This window comes from Melanostigma gelatinosum (assembly GCF_949748355.1).
Source record: "Melanostigma gelatinosum genome assembly, chromosome: 1".
Lineage (NCBI taxonomy): Eukaryota > Metazoa > Chordata > Actinopteri > Perciformes > Zoarcidae > Melanostigma > Melanostigma gelatinosum.
This window is the reverse complement of record NC_136634.1, coordinates 13,828,736-13,848,809: the sequence shown is the minus strand read 5'-3', so window position 1 is coordinate 13,848,809 and position 20,074 is coordinate 13,828,736. Positions and strand designations below refer to the sequence as shown.

General features: G+C 41.5%; 1 protein-coding gene across 1 annotated transcript in view; it reads left to right on the top strand.

Moving 5' to 3' along the window:
• Positions 1 to 20,074, top strand: part of shank3a (SH3 and multiple ankyrin repeat domains 3a) — a gene marked incomplete at both ends in the record, with an annotated part of 114,298 nt that overhangs the window by 78,347 nt on the left and 15,877 nt on the right. Inside the window, 3 exons of the mRNA XM_079278127.1 lie at positions 45 to 158; positions 17,912 to 17,987; positions 19,110 to 19,163. Of these exons, the coding sequence (XP_079134253.1) occupies positions 45 to 158; positions 17,912 to 17,987; positions 19,110 to 19,163 (244 nt within the window). The remainder of the gene's footprint in view (positions 1 to 44; positions 159 to 17,911; positions 17,988 to 19,109; positions 19,164 to 20,074) is intronic.

Below are 20,074 nucleotides of genomic sequence, written 5' to 3'. Positions count from 1 at the left end.
ACATGTTTCATTTGACAGACTCTCTTGATATTTTCTCTTTTCAGTTCTCAGTATAGGGGAAGGAGGCTTCTGGGAAGGCACGGTCAAAGGGAGGACAGGCTGGTTCCCTGCAGACTATGTGGAAGAAGTTCAGATGAGGCAGTATGACCCACGGCTAGGTAAGATGTCTACATGCACACAGACACACACACACACACACTGTCACACTGCAATATGTTTTTATCTTGCTGTCGCGTGTTCCTCTGGTGTTTGCCCATAGCTCTGTCCATGGTGCTGAAAAGCAAAGTAAGTCCTATAGCCCTTGCTAAGGTTTCGGAACATCTGCTAATTTATTTGTGATCAAATAAACACAAAATCTCGCAGTCAAAGTATTTTAAATGAATGTTTATGTCTTAATTGATGTAATTGTTTATTGCTTTTACCAAAAACTAGAAAATTGAAAAAATGACCGAGGGGTCTGAGCATGCAGCCCTGAGAGGCTCCATTGCTGAGAATCAAGGTGGAGGATGTGGTGGTGACTATCCACACGTCCTAGGGTCTGCACAACAGGAAGCTTTGGATCCGCTCACAGAGAGCTGTGTTAAGCCCCAGATCTCTGAGCTTGATAACAAGCTCGGAGGGCACATTGGGTTGAATGCTGCACTCTCGTGTAAGAACAACATTATGTATTCCTCTGGTCAATAGGGTGATGGCCGGTGATGTATTTGGCCTGTATGCAAATTGCATTGGGTCCAGTGAGCCGGGGGCGGAGGAAGTGAAGGTTTTGACTAAACCCTTAAAGCACTTAGTGATGGTGTCACTGAGTGGTAGTTGTTCAGGCAGAGGGGACAATGGTGGTCTTCTTGAAACATTTGGGACTACAGACTGGAGACGTGACATGAAGATGTCCGTGAAGACATCTGCCAGTTGAGTCACACTCACACCTTGAGGGCAGGGATGCCAGGTGCCTAGTGTGGGTAAATCCTTTTGAAAGATTTTCACACATCTGCCCTGAATAGTGCTTGTGGGCAGGTGTCCTGGGCCTTTTGTGCTTTCTCATCCAGGGTGGTGATCTCAAAGTGTGCATAGACGTTGTTCAGTTCATTCAGGAGAGGTGCAGATATTATCTCAGCACTGCTGGTGTCCCTCTTGTGGTCTGTGATGGTTTTTAGTGCAAATGTGATGTAGTGTGATGGTTTTTAGTGACCTCTGTTTCTGGTGTTGGATTTTGTATCAGTAAGACTCAACTTTGTCCTGTATTTGTTGAACTCAAGTCTGCCATTGAGGCGTTGAGCCAAGTCTCTGCTGAGTTCATCCAGCTTATTAGACAGTGATTGGACATTTGCTGGAAGAATACTTGGCAGAGGAGGCCAGTTTTCAAGTTTCCTGAACATGAAGACCAATGTTCGTTTGAGATATTTGTGACTTTTTATTTCATTCTAAACTTTTGTCATCACTTTCTTGATTTCCTAATTTATTTCAATTTAAATTGTTCTTTAATTAACTACCGACATCTTAAACAGAACATTTCTCAGTAAAATATATCGCCTGCAACCACCCTCACTGCCTACAAAATTAAATATTGATTCTATTTGGGGATTTTAATGATCGGGAAATGATTGAACCATAATGCACAAAGTGGCAATGACTTTAATTGTTTCCCTACATGCAATATTATCTGCAAATTTGTCAACAAGAAGCAAGAATGTTCATACAACTCATCTGTTACCATGTCAAATAGACACCAGTATGAGATTGCGTGAAACATTTTTTTCTACTTGACACAACTGCAACCATTTTCTATGTACAAGAGTATACAAGAGGCATGGTTGAAGTGCTCTGCATATTTATTCTCATCTAATATACAGAATGTCCTCCAGAAAAACTTATAAATTGGCCAAATGTTATGGTTAATCCCTTAAACTCTGTTTCGGGGACAGTTAAACAGTTAAAAACATTTACACAGATTAAGGCACGTTGTTCAGGAAATGCAACAGCAGACTACCAGTAATCTGTCATGTCATGTCAACCTTTTATATATTACTGACTGTTCTGTTAGTGACTGTTCCACTTTTAATTACAGTGTTTTTAAGTTTCCTATTCATTTTTTTAGCAGCAAAAATGGTAAAATTGAGTGATTCAAAACATGTGGCATAAAATGTAGCAATGTAGCAATGAAATGACTCAATGTGTTATCATCTGTCTGTTGGGCAGCCAAGTACACAGCCAAGAAACAAATATACCGCCAAACATCAAAACAGCTCTCTCAGTCGCGAATGAAACACTGTAAATCTGATTGAAGGTCAGCACTTTTTAAACAACTATTTTGTGTGGATTATATTATCACACACTGTAAATACATGCTGTGCTACTGTGACAGATTTGAATGGAACCCTTTGTAAACAACTGCAAGTACATCAGATTAATGTGACCACATCCCGTTTAGTCATTCAATTAGCAGATGGCACATTTCTATTGCTGTCGTGTCAGGGGCAACAACATGTGCAGCATCATGACAAGCATCTGGTCACCGTTTGAAAAAGTTTACCGAAATGCTGCAGCAAGAACAAATATTGGAAATGAGCCAAGGACACGTTTAAGCATAAATGTCTCCCTATATCTTGTGTGTTTAATATGCATCGACTGGGGACCTACTTCTGGAGCAGTTGGGGCATTTTCCCTTTTTCAAAGGGTTGTTGAGGGATTTACCTCAGAGTGTGTGTGAAGAGATGAGAAAGGACGGAATCTCTAAATACCCCCATTTAAATGCATTGTGAGAAAAAGATAGGGGAAGGTGGGAAAGAAAGGGCCAGATAGTGAGTGAGACGGATGGTGGAGCATACTCTAAAAGACAGCAAAGTGGAGATTGCAGAGCGTGTCTTTCAGAGAGTAAAAGAGGGAGGGAGGGAGGGAGGGAGGGAGGGAGGGAGATGGGCCTGATATTGAGCCCCACTCACTCATAAATCCTGAAAAACCCGTGGATACCTATTTTTCAGGTATTAAAATTGTCTTCTGCCTTCCCTGTCTTCCCTAGCTGACTCTGTGTATTGTTCTCTTTTTGATATTAAACAGGGAAGCTCGTGTAAATCATCAGCATACATTTATTCTTACTGTAAATTAAAAAGGCCGATGGTTCACCCTCACAAACACGAAGCACATTTACACAGTGGGTCCCTGTGTTAATTGTTGTGTTGTCACTTGTTACATGCCAGATATAGGTACACATTTCTCTTTATTCTCTTCTCTGACAACTTAATAGTTTTGATGATCTTGTACTCAGGGTTTATATTCAGATGGATCCAATCAGATTAAGGTGACTGGACAACTCCAGCATATACTGTATAAAACCACACTTGGCCATTAGCTTTTAGGTTGTAGTAAAGATATCATAGATATCATAGGAGGAGGAGTGTGTGCGTGCGTGCGTGCGTCCGTCTGTCTGTGTTTGGATGCGGCAAAAACTTTGATTATGGTAAATTTCCAAAGAATGTGGTTGATGTTGGATTTATTTATTTCTGTGTTGTCCGCCGCGTCCTGACATACTAACGTAGTTGAGGGAGGTGTTGGCCGAGGCCAACTGTCCTGTACAGCCTTGTATCTCTTAACAGCTTTGTATCGCTCTGTTGTTGCTAAACCAGGCCCATTTTAAACAATTAAATGTTTAATGTAAACCCCTTTCATCACTAAACTCCATCCACATATGCTGTTTCTCATGGAAATATGTCACATTACGTAAAGATAAAGACGACTAACTTCTTTCACTGACTCTTTAAACCAAGGCCCCAGGAACAGTGCTGGGCTCTGAAAATATTTGGTATTGTGGCCACACGCAGTACATGATGCACAGTGGCCCCAAAAACCCTTTTCCCATACACATTCACCTCAAAAGGAACCGCCGTAAAAAGAGGAATACATTTTTCAAAACACCAAAAGGACTTTTATTTATAATCAGACTGTTATCCATTCAGCACACAGTCTAGAAGAGTTACCGTACTTGCAGATAAAAGGAATTCGATTATAAATGTGTTTAATGATCAAAATTAAAGCATATTATACAGTACAATATATTTCATATTTTATTTAATAATTTAATTTACTGAGGCATTTCAAAGCCTTAACACAATCAGTGATACAACAGCAGAATAACACACACTTGGACACACTAAAACACACACAGAGTTGTTTATCTGAAGGCAACCATTGAGGCGTCACTGACAGTTAGGGCAATATGTCTCAGCCTGGTGAAGCAGGAAAGACAGCCCTGTCTACAATTAAGTAACCCTAATACTACTGCTCTCTCTCTTTCTTATTCTCTCTCGTTCTCTTTCTCTCTGCCACTGTACGCCATCCATGAGTCATGACACTGAAGGTGCTATCCTTCTTCATCTATCCCTGCTTCCGTCTGTGATGATGGAAAAAGCTGTTTCAGTTTTGGAGAGTGAGAGAGGGCATGGGCAGCGAGCAAGAAAGAGAGACAGAGAACGAGAGAGAAATAGAAAGGAAGCAGATGGCCATGTGAAAGAGGGACAGTTTAAAACCATCACTGACTTTCTTGGCTGTTATCTGTCACCACACTGTTCTTCTCTCTCTCTCAGCATGGCCGGGGCTACCTGCAGCCAACAGTTCATCTTCAACCAGTGCTGGAGGGGACAGAGGAAGGAAACACAAAGGCCAAGTGTAGAAGTAAAGGGGAAAAGAAATAGGAGAAAAATAGTAAAGAGGAGGGCATGAGCGACTGACGGAGAAAATGATGGTGAAAAGCGAGGCTATTGATTGAATTCATTAAGAGTACAATGAGTGATGCAGCGGTGAAACGCTGCTGGCTCTGGGCAAATCCTGCAAACACCCAAATCCCTCTAACACACACACACCCGCACACACACACAGCACACACTGTATGTGGGGGTTAATGGGAGATGTTTACTCGTGGTAATGGAGGGAATAAAGATGTGAGTATGAACTGCTCTTCCCTTTCTAATGATGCTACCAAATTGCCGGAGGCCACTCATTTTCAGCAATAGAACTGTTTCATCTGTTGGCTACAATCTGTTGGGATCTTACACCCCTCAAGCCAAAAGACCACCCCCACCCTACTCTCCGTCAATAAGAAATGGGGAGGCTGCAGCCAAATACAGTGACAAACTCTTCCAAATGGTAAATAAAACCGCAATGCATTTTTACCAGCTTCCAGTTTCCATCATATCAGCCTGAATTTTTCTCAGGTCGCCCTGCAGCCTCAAATGTCCGTAAGGACCTCTACACTCACACACGCACACACACACACACACACACACACTCCCAGCATAATAATGCACATGTTCTCTGTGGTGGGATAAGCAATGCTTGATTTTCTCAGTGGTTTGAGCTCTTAAATGAACAAGCGTGCAAACATCTGTCTTTTCTATTTCTTTTCTCTTTGTGCTCATTCACTGTATTCCCTTGCTTTTCTCACACCGCGGCACAGTTGAATGACTCACAGCCGCATGAATCAGCTCAGTCACATCCAGCCTGAGCTATTTTTAGCCTGCCCATTAAGAAGTTTTGGAGTGTGTCTGCACTCCCCTCGAATGCTTAAACATCAGCGTCGCTGCGGCAGCTGAGAATGACACGAGCAGAGCAAGTTGGAGGATATGGTAGAAGAGAGAGGTAAGAGGGGACAGAGAGATGGTGCAGTGGATTTGTGAGGGACCATACAGGGAGTCCTCTGGTCAAAACTGTGGAACTATCAGCATCGTTTCCCAAACAATTGGGGGGTCTATGTGGGCTTTTTGTTGCTTTGTTCTTCCCCAGCCATGTCCGAGGTGCAAGGTCAATAGCTTTTGCTACTACAATGATGGATTTCAGTTGTCTGTCCCTATTTAACGACAGCGGTTGAAATCGTGTGACACTATTTCATAATGAGTGGTACTATCATTCTTTTGAACATGTTTGTGCACATTGTCACCTTCAAGATGAATACTGAGGGCTTTATTTGAATGGGGAAATTGCAAATACAATTTCAGCCTACTGTATATTACTAAAATATTAGCATCAGTCAGAAACATTCTTGTCATAAATGTATTATTAAGTTAAATCATAAATGGTGTTCACTTTGTTGTAGCTACATTCAGAGCAGCTTCCAAATTAGAACGCCATTCTGTTTTCAGGCGAAAGTAGAATCCCAGAGGAACAAGTGACAACTCTGTACACGTGGCAACCTACGACACAATTGAGATGTAAATACAAAGGCTTGATTGAATCAAGAAAGACAGATTAACGCAATAATTAATGAGGCGTGTCAGTCAGGGGAGATGAGTGCTCTTGGAACATGGGGACAAAGAGATGGATAAAAGACAGACCAAAAGATGTTCTCGTCGTCCGTGGGGGCAGGGAGCCACATGTGGATGCTAGAAAGAGGAAAGGGTCATTGTCAAATAATGCCTGCAATGTGTATTGCAAGATTATTTGTCCTTAGATTAAACCAAACAGTTTATGGAGAACCCAGTTGCCAGAATAACATGTTGGCATTGTACATGTCTGCAAACCACGGATATGTTGAATCTTGACATTACTGAACCAAATATTTCATATCAACATTCATAAATATCTGTTCATCGATGTTATCAACCACTCTGTGCTCTTGCCTGCTCCATCTCTCTATCAGTTTGGGGGTCCTTGGCCTGAAAAGCGTTGAAGAGCCCTGCTTTAGTGTACGAAAAAAATGAATATTGCTCTGATCCTCCAGTGTGTCCTCATTTCCTATGAAGCCCGTTGTGCTCTCACAGTCACCGTGTCCATCGTTTGCTCTGATTTATTATAGCAGCAATTCTACATTTTATGTCTCGTCTGTAGTTTTAGGGTTCTCGAAGGTTAAACTGCAAACTGAGCCAGCGCACCAGCATAACAAAAAAAAAAGCATTTAACTTTCAATGACAAACTACTCTGAGTCAAGTCCTCTCATGGAGCCGTACATTTGTCTGTACAGACCCAGATTACACATGTATAAATTTAGCTGAGTCAGTGCTACTGGCAGTTCAAGAGTCCTGCCGTTTACCCCTGTCAAAAAAAAGTGTCCTCCAGTGTCATATCTCAAGGTGTCATATCTCAAGGTGTGTGTGTGTGCGTGTGCGTGTGTGTTGTGTTTGTTTGTTCGCAGCAGAGTGATGGCCACTATCTGTACTTTTCATCAGAAGTCAGTCGAGTGTGTTGAGCCATCTCTCTCTCTCTCTGGAGGACAGATCCATATCAAATCGTAATAGATGGCGATTCTATTTGAACGATGAATCAAAGCTGAGGCACGTCTCACAGTGGAGCAGAGACATATCACATTTGACAAGGGCGGCACTGGATGACAGCAGGTCAACTGCCCCCACACACACACACACACACACACACAAATGAACAAGCATGTACACTTGTGCAGGTTGCTGCATTTCTCTCTGAAAGTCAAGTCTATTTCACAGTGTCACGGCTGCTCTCACACGCCGTATTCATCTGTAGTAGTCGTTCTTATGAGTAATCGGACACATTTGGTTGAATGGTATTGTAAACATGAACTGTTTCAAGGCCCCGACTTGATAACTATTGTGTCAAGTCTAGAAAATGTGCCGACACACGTTACTATCTGGCAGAGCTGCAAAGCATCCCTCTCACTGGACATGACTAATCACACGCCTACCTTTGCACCAAGCCACCCCTGTTTTGTGTTTGTCTCCATGTTTTACTCTCCACTTGTCTCTCAGCATCATTCAGCCACTGTCCTGTAGAACTGGACAATGGAAAATACAAATCTCTCTTTTTTGAATCATTTTGCTCAGGCTGCTGCGTCCGCTCATGAGCCTGATGCAATTCTCAATGTTAATAAAATATTATATATTTTATGGGCTGGTGCGCATAACCAGTACTACATTTATTTCATATATTTTATATTAAATTTTTTTATAAGCAGTGCTTATATTGGCAGAATATAAGCACTGCTTAGTAACGTTTAATAGATCAAGAGACAATAATCTGGCTTGGATTTTTTTTTAACAGTTTGGGAACCACTGCTGTCTGTCATACGACTGAGTTTACGCCAGTCAACTGCCCACGCAGTTCCAACGCTGAACATAGCGGTGACGTTGATGATTCAGTAAACCCAGTTCAACTTGACGATTCAGTTTGAGATGCATGTGTTCCTATACTGAACACTCCTAGCCTTCACTTCTCATTCCTAGAATATGTGTTTGTGTGTCTGTTTGCACCTCTGCTTGTCCTCACCTTGACTCAAAGGTGTGTCGGGATGAGCCGTCAAAGTGTCTTTTTTTTAATACATTTTTTATTGAAAGACACGAGACAATATTAAGACAATACATAGACATAACAACAAGAGGATGACAAGAACAGTGGGATAAAAGCCAGCAAATATCATATAGTCAGTGTGTGTGTATGTGTGTGTGTGTGTGTGTGTGTGAGAATGTCCTTGAGCCTTTTGAGATGGAGGGAAAAAAATATATGTATAATAATAATAATTTCAAAAAACCAAACCAAAACAAAAAAAGAAATGAAAAACAGGTCAGTATGTGTGCATATGGATGCTCATGTATGCATGTACGTGGGTTTCCATTGGTTGTCCGGCAAGAAAAACAAAACAGAAATCAACAATAGTAAAAGAAATACACAAAGAAAATATCTATATACCGGTATATATACTCTACATATTTCAATATTAATAGAATGGGTGGTGTCACGTTTGCAGAAACATAGTAAGGGATGACCAGGTGGAATGGTGTTCTGTTGTATTGTATATGATGGATGAGGTTAGATTTTCCATTGAAATATATTCTATCATTAAGTTTCTCCAGTGTGTGATGTGTGTGTTATTCCTTGATTTCCAGTTCATGAGGATAGTTTTCTTGGCGATAGTTAGGGCCACAAGGAGTAATTTGCGGTTTGGTTTACTCAGATGTATTGTTGAGATGTCTCCTAGTAAGCACAGTGAAGGGGATAAAGGGACGAGGCAGCCCAGGAAGACAGACAGTGACTCACTTATTTCTTCACAAAAGTGATGAACTGGTGTGCAGTGCCAGGTGGCGTGAACAAAGCTATCCGGGCTACTTTGAGTGCAATGTGGACAGATATCTGACGTGAATCCCATTTGAAACATTTTTTTCCCGGTGTAATGAATTCTGTGAAGTATTTTATACTGTATTAGTTGTAAATTGGCATTTTTAGTCATGAAGTAGATGCTATTGCAGATTTGGTTCCAGAAATCAGCATCAGGAGTGATGGATAGGTCTGATTCCCATTTTCTTGATGGTGTGGATGATGTTTTGTCAGACTGTGATATTACTCTACATATTTTTGAGATTAACTTTTTTGAAGAGGGGATATTAATTAATTCTGAGGTTGAGGGGGGTAATTCTAGGTTAGTGGCCTTAATGTTAAGTTTGGATTGAACGGATGATTTGAGTTGCAGATATTCCAAAAATGGATTGCTCCTGATGCCGTACTTCTGCACCAAGTGAGGGAATGAAACCATGGTGTTATTATTGAAGATGTGTTTCAGATGAGTGATGCCTTTAGCGGACCATGTGTGGAGATTTAGAGGTGTCTTGTGACTTAGAAAATCAGGATTGTTCCAGATGGGAGTACAATTTGAAGGTGCAAAAGTGATGTTGGTGATTTTGTGGAATTTCCACCAGGCTGTCAGAGTTTCTGCTATTGTTAGTATATTGAAACACGGATGGCGTTTGATAGATTGGCTTAAAAATGGTAAGTCAGAAATCTGAATGTCCTTACAAACTGTTCTATATCTAACCATGTGTTGTCTGATTGGCTGGGGTGGATCCATCCGCCAAAGTGTCTTTGAAGAGCTCGTACAGTTGCTTGTTGTCTGAATTAAGTTGAATTATTCAAGGCTTCCACTTTGACAGAGCGGAGGTATTTATAGCCGTTGGTCTCTGCCTCCGACACTTACGCGGTAACAATGAGCTCTCTGAAGGCTTTTCAACAAACCAACCAATTCTGAGAGCGAGGGGAGGAGGAAAAAGAGAGACAGCAGAGATGTGAAATATATACTGGAGTTGTTTTACTGGAGGCTGAAATAAAATGGGACATTAAGACCAGAGACACTGACACACTGTTTTCATAGCCCAGGAAGTCTTATTTCACTCTCATAACGAAGAAATCCGGGAAGCCTTTACTGAGTAGTTTGGAATAGCCTTCTGCACAAAATGGACATTTCAGGAGTGCTTTCAATCATCTCTCGGCGAGGATGAGAGGGCGGCCAGGCCCGGCTCCTTTCAGTGATTCGAGCTGGGAGACGGACCACTGGCAGGAGGGGCGACCTCCTTGTCAAAGTCTCAGAGAGGAAGTTGTAAAGATAGAGTGGCAAAAAATGGACTGCTGTCCAGTCATGGTGTCAGATCTGCCTGTGCTGTGTAGTAGGACAGACGGGGTGGTAACAGTTGTGAAGCATCCAAACTACGCATGTCGTGACTTGTACTGGGGTAAGTCACTCCCTGTCAACTCTCTGCACTGTTCTGATGTCATCGCACGACTACAAGGGAGGGCAGACAGATGGCTCTCTTGCCGTCGTACTGCATGCAACGTTAAAATGGTACCTTGTAGGAGAACCTAAAAATAGCCCCGTCTGTAAATGTGAGAAACTTGCAATATGACTCAGCACACAAGATGTAGAAAATGTAGTAAAGACAGAGGAGTCGTCTGTCTGCAAGCGTACAAATGTTTCCATTTTTAGAAGAGTAGAGCGTGCACTACTACACATTTAAGTATGACTCAGAGCTGGATTCAGTGCAAATACAATACATTATAATTTGGGAAAGTATTTGTCTACTTTTCAAAAAAAATGTGTCACACAAAAACTCATTAAAGGTCTTCTTCATTTTCCAATTAGATGATAATTAAAGGTCTTATCATTTGTCAACTTTTTCCTTTGTTCTTGCTTCCATGGCCTCCTCTCTATCTCAGCTGCTGCACTAATGGCAAGCTTGTTTGTTTTATTCTTGAACATCTTTACGTTTGTAATTGAAAGTTCTATCTGGTTTGTCCCTTTTTGAATATAGACGTATCTTGATTATCAAATAAATTCCCAACAACCTTTTATTGGTCTTAATGAAATCAGAGTGGGCAGTCTGTGCTTTGATCAAAGCGCCTTGTTGAGTTTATATCCTGAAACCACCTCTGCACTCCCTCATTCGCTCTCTCTTTGCCAGCCACTGTATCTGTACAGTGTTTGACTGTAATCAGCCGACAAGCGCGATGTAACTGTCCTCATCTGAAACATTTGTTCAAACACATGAAACGTAATTTGTTTACCTTTGTTGACCTCTTGAGATTGTGGGAATAATTATTGTCCTTGAGAAGCCAAGGTGGAAGTAGTGTGACCTCCTAAGGACGAGGTCAAGGCTGATGTTTGGGTGAACAAAGTGTGTAACTTTAAATACACCATTTCTTGTGGCTGCTTCACAATAAAATCCATGCCGTGTTTCACCAGTGGAACACTTGTTATGTGAAGCAGCAGCAACAAGATGGCTTTTACATTTAAGTCGAGTAATGCTCGAAAAGAACTCGTTGGTATGTCGTGATGCCCAGCCTTGTCAAGGCAAACGTGATTATTGCTGTTTTGAACTGCGGAGTAAAAAGCCGGCTGTCGAAGCAAAACACTATATTCGTTTAAAAATGGGGATAGCTGTGCACATTTCCAGACAGTCGCTCCTGAAAGGCATTTGCTGTGTTGCACTCAGTTGTACACATGAAAAGTGGGGAGAAATATGCGTGTCACGAATGAAAAAGAGAGCTAGACATAGAAGTTCAAGTATGGCTCCTCACCTCGACACAGCAGGCCAATCATGGCTTGAAGTGGTTGTGAATGTCAGACGGTCACGATCAGAAAGTTGCAGAAGTCTTTGGACACAGCACCCCGAATTCAGACAGGAAGGATGAGCAGGGAGCTCTACCACAGTCTAACATCCAGTTCTGATGGAGGACAGCAAGGGGTCACTACTAGGCGGACCGCGGTCCAGGTCAGGACCCAGATGCCGTTGTGGACCCTGGACCTACAACCGATTATTACCGAACTTGTTACATTTTGACGGAGCGCTTCTATTTTAACAGGCGCAGCTTTTCTGGCTTTTTAAAGAACATGTATTTATTGTTAGAGTTTGCATTATTTATAATTCATCCAGTTCCATTTGAAAACTGACGATAAATATTGTTGAGATATTATTCAATTGAACTTTCTTTATTGCATTTTAAAGTCACTTGTTAACTACATACAGACGCTGATACAACTGTTAGCCTACTTCAATGTATATGGAACTAAATCATAGCGCAAGTTAGACATGTAATGTTCCCGACCTTCTCTCTAACTGGACCTCGTTGAATTGTAATTGAATTCCCCTGGAGTACAGTACACTGGCGCTGTTAGCAGTAACTGTATGCAGCGTGTAAAGAGACTGAACTGTAAATAGTGAGGCTGTTATCGATGAGACAAATCAGAAAACACTGAATATGTATTAATATGTATCTCTGGTACTGTCATATAGGTCATTGGTGTTTTCACTGTCAGTCTGTTGTACGGCAGACGTCCATTTTTGTCTTGTATTGAATCTGTCTAGTCTACCCTGTCGTTCCACTCTAACGTTCTTTCTCTCTTTCTTTCCTTGTCATCTTTTATTCTTGTTCACCCTCCGCAATTAATGAAGCTACCCTCCATTCTCATCATCCTTATCATGTCCATGTATGCAGAAAAAGGGCTTGATTTTAGTAGAAAAGATCTAGTCGTGTGCATCATACCCAAATCAAAAGTGTGTGCTCATACAGTTTAAGTTTTGTCACCTTTGATGTTGAATATTATCCTGCAGCTCCAACCCACGTGCATGGATTAGTTGAGTCCCTTATATGACACAGCCCCTGCTTTTAGTCTTTCTTTTATCCTCATCTGTTCCCTGACTGTGTGTCCTCTCTATCGCACTTTCTTTTTGTGAGCATGACTAATTTCATCCAGGAATGAAAAAAATGATTCACCTTTCTTTTATTCAAGAATCTTTTGGTCGAGGAAAAGAAAATCAAGAATAGACAGATGAAGATGAAGAGGTTCAAGAAAATGAAGTTATTGTTTTGTCCTCTGTGCTGTGTTGAAGTTTCGTATCCACCTGCACGGTCCAGAAACTCCCCGTTGAATCCGTGGAACGACAGGCTCATCGTGTGACGGCACAAAAGAGGAAGAAAGAGAGTATGATTACAACATCACAGGCTGTGTGGCTCTTGAGAAGTTGTTACACCAGAGGGTCCAGCATTGTTCTGATCAATTGAAAGTGTTTTAGTATTCAAGGTGTCGGGAGCCCTCAGAGTTTACTACAACACAACATGACCGAGGAGGCAGAACGAGAGAAGGAGAAAAGGAAAGGAGTGATGAGTGGGTGTGTGGAAGGAAAGAATTAAAAAGTCAATGAGGCTCCCTTGATAAGTGTGCATGTTTGTGTGAGTGTTTGTCTGCAGCTCTTATCAGTGGTAAATCAGCATAGCTTAATTCTCATTCAGCAGGGCTCAACGACTGTGTGTGTGCGTGTGTGTGTGTGTGTGTGTGTGTGTGTGCGCCTGTGTTGGTTTGTTATTTTCGTGCATATGTGTGTGAGTGATGTAGCTCTTACGTCCTTCAGACAAGGACAGTGAAGGTGTTAGGATTTGTCCAGAATAGAGAAGCTCTGTGAATTAAGACAGGATCGTTCACAGCAACACACTCAGAGATGTCGCCGGTTAAACAGTGACAAAAAGAGCTGGGATTTTACAGCATTAGCAGTATGTGCTAAATATGTTTCCATCTCCACACACTGTGTTCACAGCTATCACCAGCAAGAACAGACCATCAGCTTATTCTCACATTTTCATGAATGAATTATTGCGAAACATTTTGCGCGCAGAGCGTTCATCTCTGGAAGTTGATAAAAAAAAATCAATGCTGTTGGTAAATTCACAGTAATAGAAAGGAAAAAATACCTTTTTTTTCTTCAGGTAAGCTGTCATTTTAGCATTCTTGACATCAATTTCTAGTCATGTGGTACTGAGAAGACAAATATGGCCTTCTGGCACTGTTACCATGGTTAGCAAAATAAAACAAATAAAAGTGATGGGCCTTTATATTCCCTATGAATAAAGCTTTAATACATCCTACCAAAAGATCTACTCAAGCTAAATCTGTCCTAAATAGTCAGTACAGGGTGCACATACTGTGTATCGCCCCTCCTTCAGTGCCTTATCAGACTTTGGAATTCACAACAACTTATTCTCACCGAAGATAAAAGAGTTAGAACCCTTTTGTGGAATCTCCAGCGCTGTCATTTCTATCGGTGCAACAGTGTTAATAACCACTTGATCACAAAGAAGCTAAACTGAATTAGTTTGACCAGCAGGTGCCCCAAGTGCATTCCTTAAACCTTGAATGTTCAAGGCTAGAAAGCCTCAATGTCTTAGTAAGTCTTTCCCCTCTTTTATCCAATACTCTTTTTTTCTTCATATGATCTGCCTTTGCCTTCATCTGAAATGTGAAATGTATCCCCTCCTTAGCAAGAGAGAATTCCTTCCATGAAAGCCCAACTGTGCTTTGAACAGAAAATGTAAAAGCTTCAATGAGTTTTGGTGTTGAGGTAAATGCTGCAGACTCATACCAGTCTGTGATAGAGATGGAGGTGAAATTCTGATTTATAGTCACGATGTCTGTCCATCAGCATGCAGCTCAAAATAACACTTTTACTTTGACCTAATTTTGTGTTTGTCTCCATGTTTAAGGACACTATTACCACCCTCTGTGTTTCTGTCATCAGAAGGAGCATCAACAGTTTAATGAAAATGATATTATCTCCAGATATCTTATTAAACCACATTCTGAAGCCACCTCCTAATGTGCACTCACAGGTATTCATCCTACATGTTGCTTTCTCCTTCTGTGTGTTTACGAAATACTATGCTGTTAAACTTCCCTATTTTATTTTTATGTATATTTGCTCATGTTCCGTATTATGATAAAGAATGTATTAAAGGTTTGAATGTAACTGACTGAAATGTTTAATCTGGACATCAATAATGTCTCCAAACAGCGATTTCTAAAGCCAACAAACTGCTATGTTTGTCACTGACTCGAAATAGGTGGTTATCTTTTTATGTGCTCTATTTTAACATGACTGTATAACAAAGAGTTTCTTCTTTGTTGGAACCTCATTGCGCTTATCTTCCCTCTGACAGCCCAGATGTTGTAGCTCTGGTGCAGATTGGAATATGCTTCCCCTTGTTTAGTTCCAACTGTTGCTAAACCACGGCGTCCTGTACTACGGAGCAAACCAAAATATTAACACAAATTATAATAATAAACTCTCCTCATGTACTTTAACTTAAGCAGCAGCCTTTACTTACAGTGGATGGCCATTCTCATGACTCGCGTACACTAGGTGAGTGTGTGTGTGCGAGTGTGTGTGTGAGACAGATGGAAGTGGAGTTTAGGTTATCTGTGCTATCTGGGCACTGCCTTTAGATGCTCTTGGGCTGTACAAAACAAATGACAACTATGATGAATGAGCTGCATTTCACACTCAGACTGCATCTGGTATCACAAGGTGTGCATGCACGCACACACACACACACCCACATACTGTACTTCTTTTTTTTTTTTTGCTTTTGTCCTTTTTTGAAGCCAGGACTTTTTGATGATGTGTGAAGCTGAATGAGCGTGTGTGTGTGTGCGAAAGCTGATTGAGAGCTGTAAAGGAGAAGAAAATTGCTGACTCATCCACAACTTTCTACCCAAATATCAGCCTCTTCTTTCATCTCTTCTTCCTAAGAGCGGACGTAGAGTAACCAAAATACCACTCAGCTCCCACCTCTCTTTTCCACATTACCTTCTCTGATAACCTCACAAAAACAGATGTCTTTAATGCTCACACAGTCTTGATCAATCTGAAATTTGTTGATGTTTTTATGAGGAAATTACATTAATTTTCATGTACCCACTTTCCCTCAACCTGCCTTTTCCACTTCTATTTTAGTTAGTGATTTTGCTCATTTTATATCATTGTACAATTGTCTTAGTCATCCAGGTTTTAAGATGTCGGGCCAAATTAAAAACAATTCACTGAGCTTCCTGCTGGCAGCGAAGAAAGCTAAAGAAACGGGGCCTGATTGGAGGGAAGGGATGTTTGGTGACACCACTTATCTGCTGCTACAATGTTGCTAAAACGTCATTACCTCGGCTGTTTTCTAACATACTTATAAACCCAGTCCAACTGAACAACTGAAGGTTGTCCTGTAGATTTTCCGATTTGTTCTAACATGCATTTTCATAGAATTATTTTTGTCCACCCTCAGAGAACAGACATGAACTTGTTGCATTCAGTTGTGGCTGGCTTGTGTGGGTGGAGCGAACAACAACTGATAGCATAGTAAGACATCAAGACGAGTTTCAGTAAAGAAAATACAAGACGTGCTCCTTGAATGCAGATGCTGCTGTTGGAGAAACTGGTGTCGCTTTTGCTTTTTCAAGCTGAATTTCCTCCCTGTAATATTGATCACTGCAGCATAATTATGATTTTCGAATGAATCAAATGTTTCTCCTCCGGATAGACTGAACCCAGAACTTGATGTTTGATGTTGACACTGTTCCAACTCGTTTCTGGCTGAACTGCAAATTATTTTTTAAATGTCTGTGGCTGATAATCCATGAAAATAACAAAAATACACCACGTACAAAATAGCTCGAGACGGGGCAATTGCATCACCAAAGTTTTCTTTCTTTTCCATGAAAATGTTTTTTGAGGGAGAATTTTCCTTTCAACTAAACCCCCAGTCAAACACATGACGTATCATCGCAGCCAGTGACCATGAAGGTGACTAATACCAGTTGACGATGGTTCTCGTTCTGGGAAGAGATGGACCTTGTTATGGACGGAGCATGGTTTTGTAATGTGGGGCGCTTTCATTAAAACATGCCTCCTGCCTGAGAGTGAAACGTGTAGTGAGGGAAGAGGAAAGCTACACATTTGCAATCCTGCTGAAACAAATGAATGTGTAAGAATCAAAGAGACTGAGATTCACACAGCAGTGCTCTTGGAGAATGAAGCACACAGCACAAGTAAACAAGATTATAATAGAACGGCAGATAAAGAAAATAAAAAAGGCAGGTGAGAGAGGATGAGCAGAGGACGATGGTTCAGACTTTAGCAGGGCTTTTTATTGTTTTTGCCCTCCTGGTGTAGCACCAAGTGTCAGCGGATGCCGTCATCAGAGCTACAAGTTGCTCTCAACTGACAGTCTGTCACTCACACACACAGTCAGATGGACAGGCTAAAGTGGATCGGAGGATACCGGCCACGTCAAGTCTGCTCACTTACTTTGATCTCTTTCCCTTCTCGCTCCTGACATGACTCTTTCATTCTCATACATTCTCATACATATACAAGCTATGTCAAACAGCTTGATGAATTGCCTTTATTAGAGAGCGGACAGCAAAAGTGACAGGAAACAGAGAAGCAGCGGGGACATGTGACCAAGGTTGCAAGCCAGACTCGTGGCTTCATGCCATGTGTCTGACATCACCACCATAGGACGCCCCTCGCTCTCACAGCTTTGCCCAATTAAGACTTTCTGTGTGGCCCGAAAGGTTGTTGGGTTGTGTAGTCAGCAGATTGCTGTTTAGTGGAGGTGCAGTGTGTATTATTGGGATGGGGAGAGGGCATCGATCTCTATCAGCACTCCCATAGGATAAAGCCACACACACACACACACACACACACACTTTAATTGAGCCCAACACCGTACTATTCAAAGCAAGAAGTCTTCTTTGTTTTACTATTTTAATATTACCTGTTGAAATGGTAACACAAGTAGGTTGCATACAAACACATAACCAGTATGAAAACATGTATCAATTTTAAATTTAAAAGGGCTTCAACCTGTTTTGCAGAGACCCGGGAGGACCGCACTAAGAGACTGTTCCGACACTACACTGTGGGATCCTACGACAACTTCACCTCATACAGGTACAGCCTCTTTCCTTGAGCTAGCATGCTAGCATGCGTGTGAATTGGTGTCGACTGAACCGCACAAACTGTATTGGTCATATGATCACAGAGCGCTTCCCTGCCTGATCAGGGTTAATGGAGTCCATGTGAGAAGGTGTTGGAGTGCTATGGAGCTGCTGCCATCTAAAGGCACAAGGCTCTTAGTGCACTCAGTTCTAATTGTAAAGTGCACATTAGATTATATTACGTAACTCTGTTTGCCACTTTGATTTCTGTCTGTATGTGCACTGTGCACACACATGCATTGTTCTGTGCTTCATATGTATATGATTTCCTGCCAGGATGTTCTTATTTAACCTGTTTAATGTTCTAATCAATTTTTTTTACTCTTAGTCCATGTCTTTCTTTTCCTTTGTGCCCTCCCTGTCTCATGCTGACATTTATTGTGTATAGCGTCTCAGTCAGACCGCTCTTCTAAATCAAATGTGTTATCTGAGAGTGGAGTAGCAAGCTATGTGTGGTTTTGTTACGATGCAAATTTCGGCTTTAATGCCACAGCGTGTCAGTCTGAGACACAGCGCTAGTCTGAGTGAGCATTGTTTACACCCACTTTCTCAACCTTTTATAAAATGTCAAGTTCTTGCATTCTAGGTTTTAGTTGGATTAAATGTCTTCTTTGCAACAAGGGCTTTAGGCCTGTTGAATTAGCATTACCACAGTCACACACACCTGTGAAGAATACCAGTTTCATGCAAGCCAGAGGTCGAAGTGGAACAGAAACGTATTGAGTTAAGTTGTACAATTTTTTTAGATAGAACAGCATTCTGAGAATTAGAATCACTCATGTCAAAGGACAGGATTTATTTTGAGGAAACATTTACCGTTTTAAATGATTGGTCTTGGATTTATTTGTTGAGTTATGTCGGCGGATAGAGATTCTGAACAAGGAGAGTGAGCGTATAGCATTAATGCGGCATATTGGGGCACAGAGCAGAGATGAAAGCAGTGGATAAAAAGGTTTGTACTGAAACAAAGCATCTCGGTGATGCTTAAACAACACTGTTTTCTGTGCATGATATTTATAGCAAAAGTGGATGGATAGGTTTTTATGAGAACAAACCTTTGACCTCCCTTCTGCAGAAAGGTTTGTTACGGATCTCCTGGCTACAGAAGCAGGAGCTCTGTGTTCCCTTGGTAAGTCTGAGAGAGTGGAGTGTAACTAAGCTAATGGAGACTGCAGCCGCCTACTGAGTTGCAACCTGAACACTAGCCCTCCACATCTGCCTCAGCTGTGAGGTAGGATGACTGATACTGCTGAAATTCACAAAATACTACAAAACTCCAGGCTTTTGTCAAGGTGTTCAGGCTGTAAACTGCCGGCAGGCCCCTGAGTTAAAGTGTGGTGTCAAAAGACTGGAAAACACGCCGCCATTCTATGATCGTTTGTGTACAATTTGAAACTAAGGAATATTGGGTTACAGCCATCTACACCTTTTTATTTCACAGTTACATTTTATTGTTCTACATTAAACATATCTTAAACGCCTTTAAGTTTTAGCCCTTTCTACATCTTTCACCATCATAAATGTAGATTAAAACCATTACAACTCATTCACACCGCTTACCTGAACAGTACCAGTCAGTCAGTTTCATGAGATGCGTGATGAATATTTTTTTGCACACACATCCAGCCTTCATTCTGACATTCGCATTGCTGCTAAAGACTGCTTTACTAACTCGGCTTTGGTTTTGGCTCATAGGCTTCGGACACTGATGAGTGGCTTGAATAAATACATTTAAGTTTGTGCAGAGATGCATAGGTTACCACCATCGAACAGCCTCCACCCCTCAACACTCAGGGAAATCAGGCAGTGATGAAGCGCTCACTTACTTTCCCTCCTATTCCCTCTGCCATTAATCAGGGGATACTATTGCATCTCTGACATCTCCGTCAGATTTTTAGGAGAAGGCCTCCACACTCTCTGCAGCTGCAGTCTCATCTGAGGGATCAGCCAGAAGATTGATTCACTCTTAGGTTTTATCCCAAAGATACTTCAATCAAGAGGACTCCTCTCTCTCGCTCTCTCTCTCTCTCTCGCTCTCTC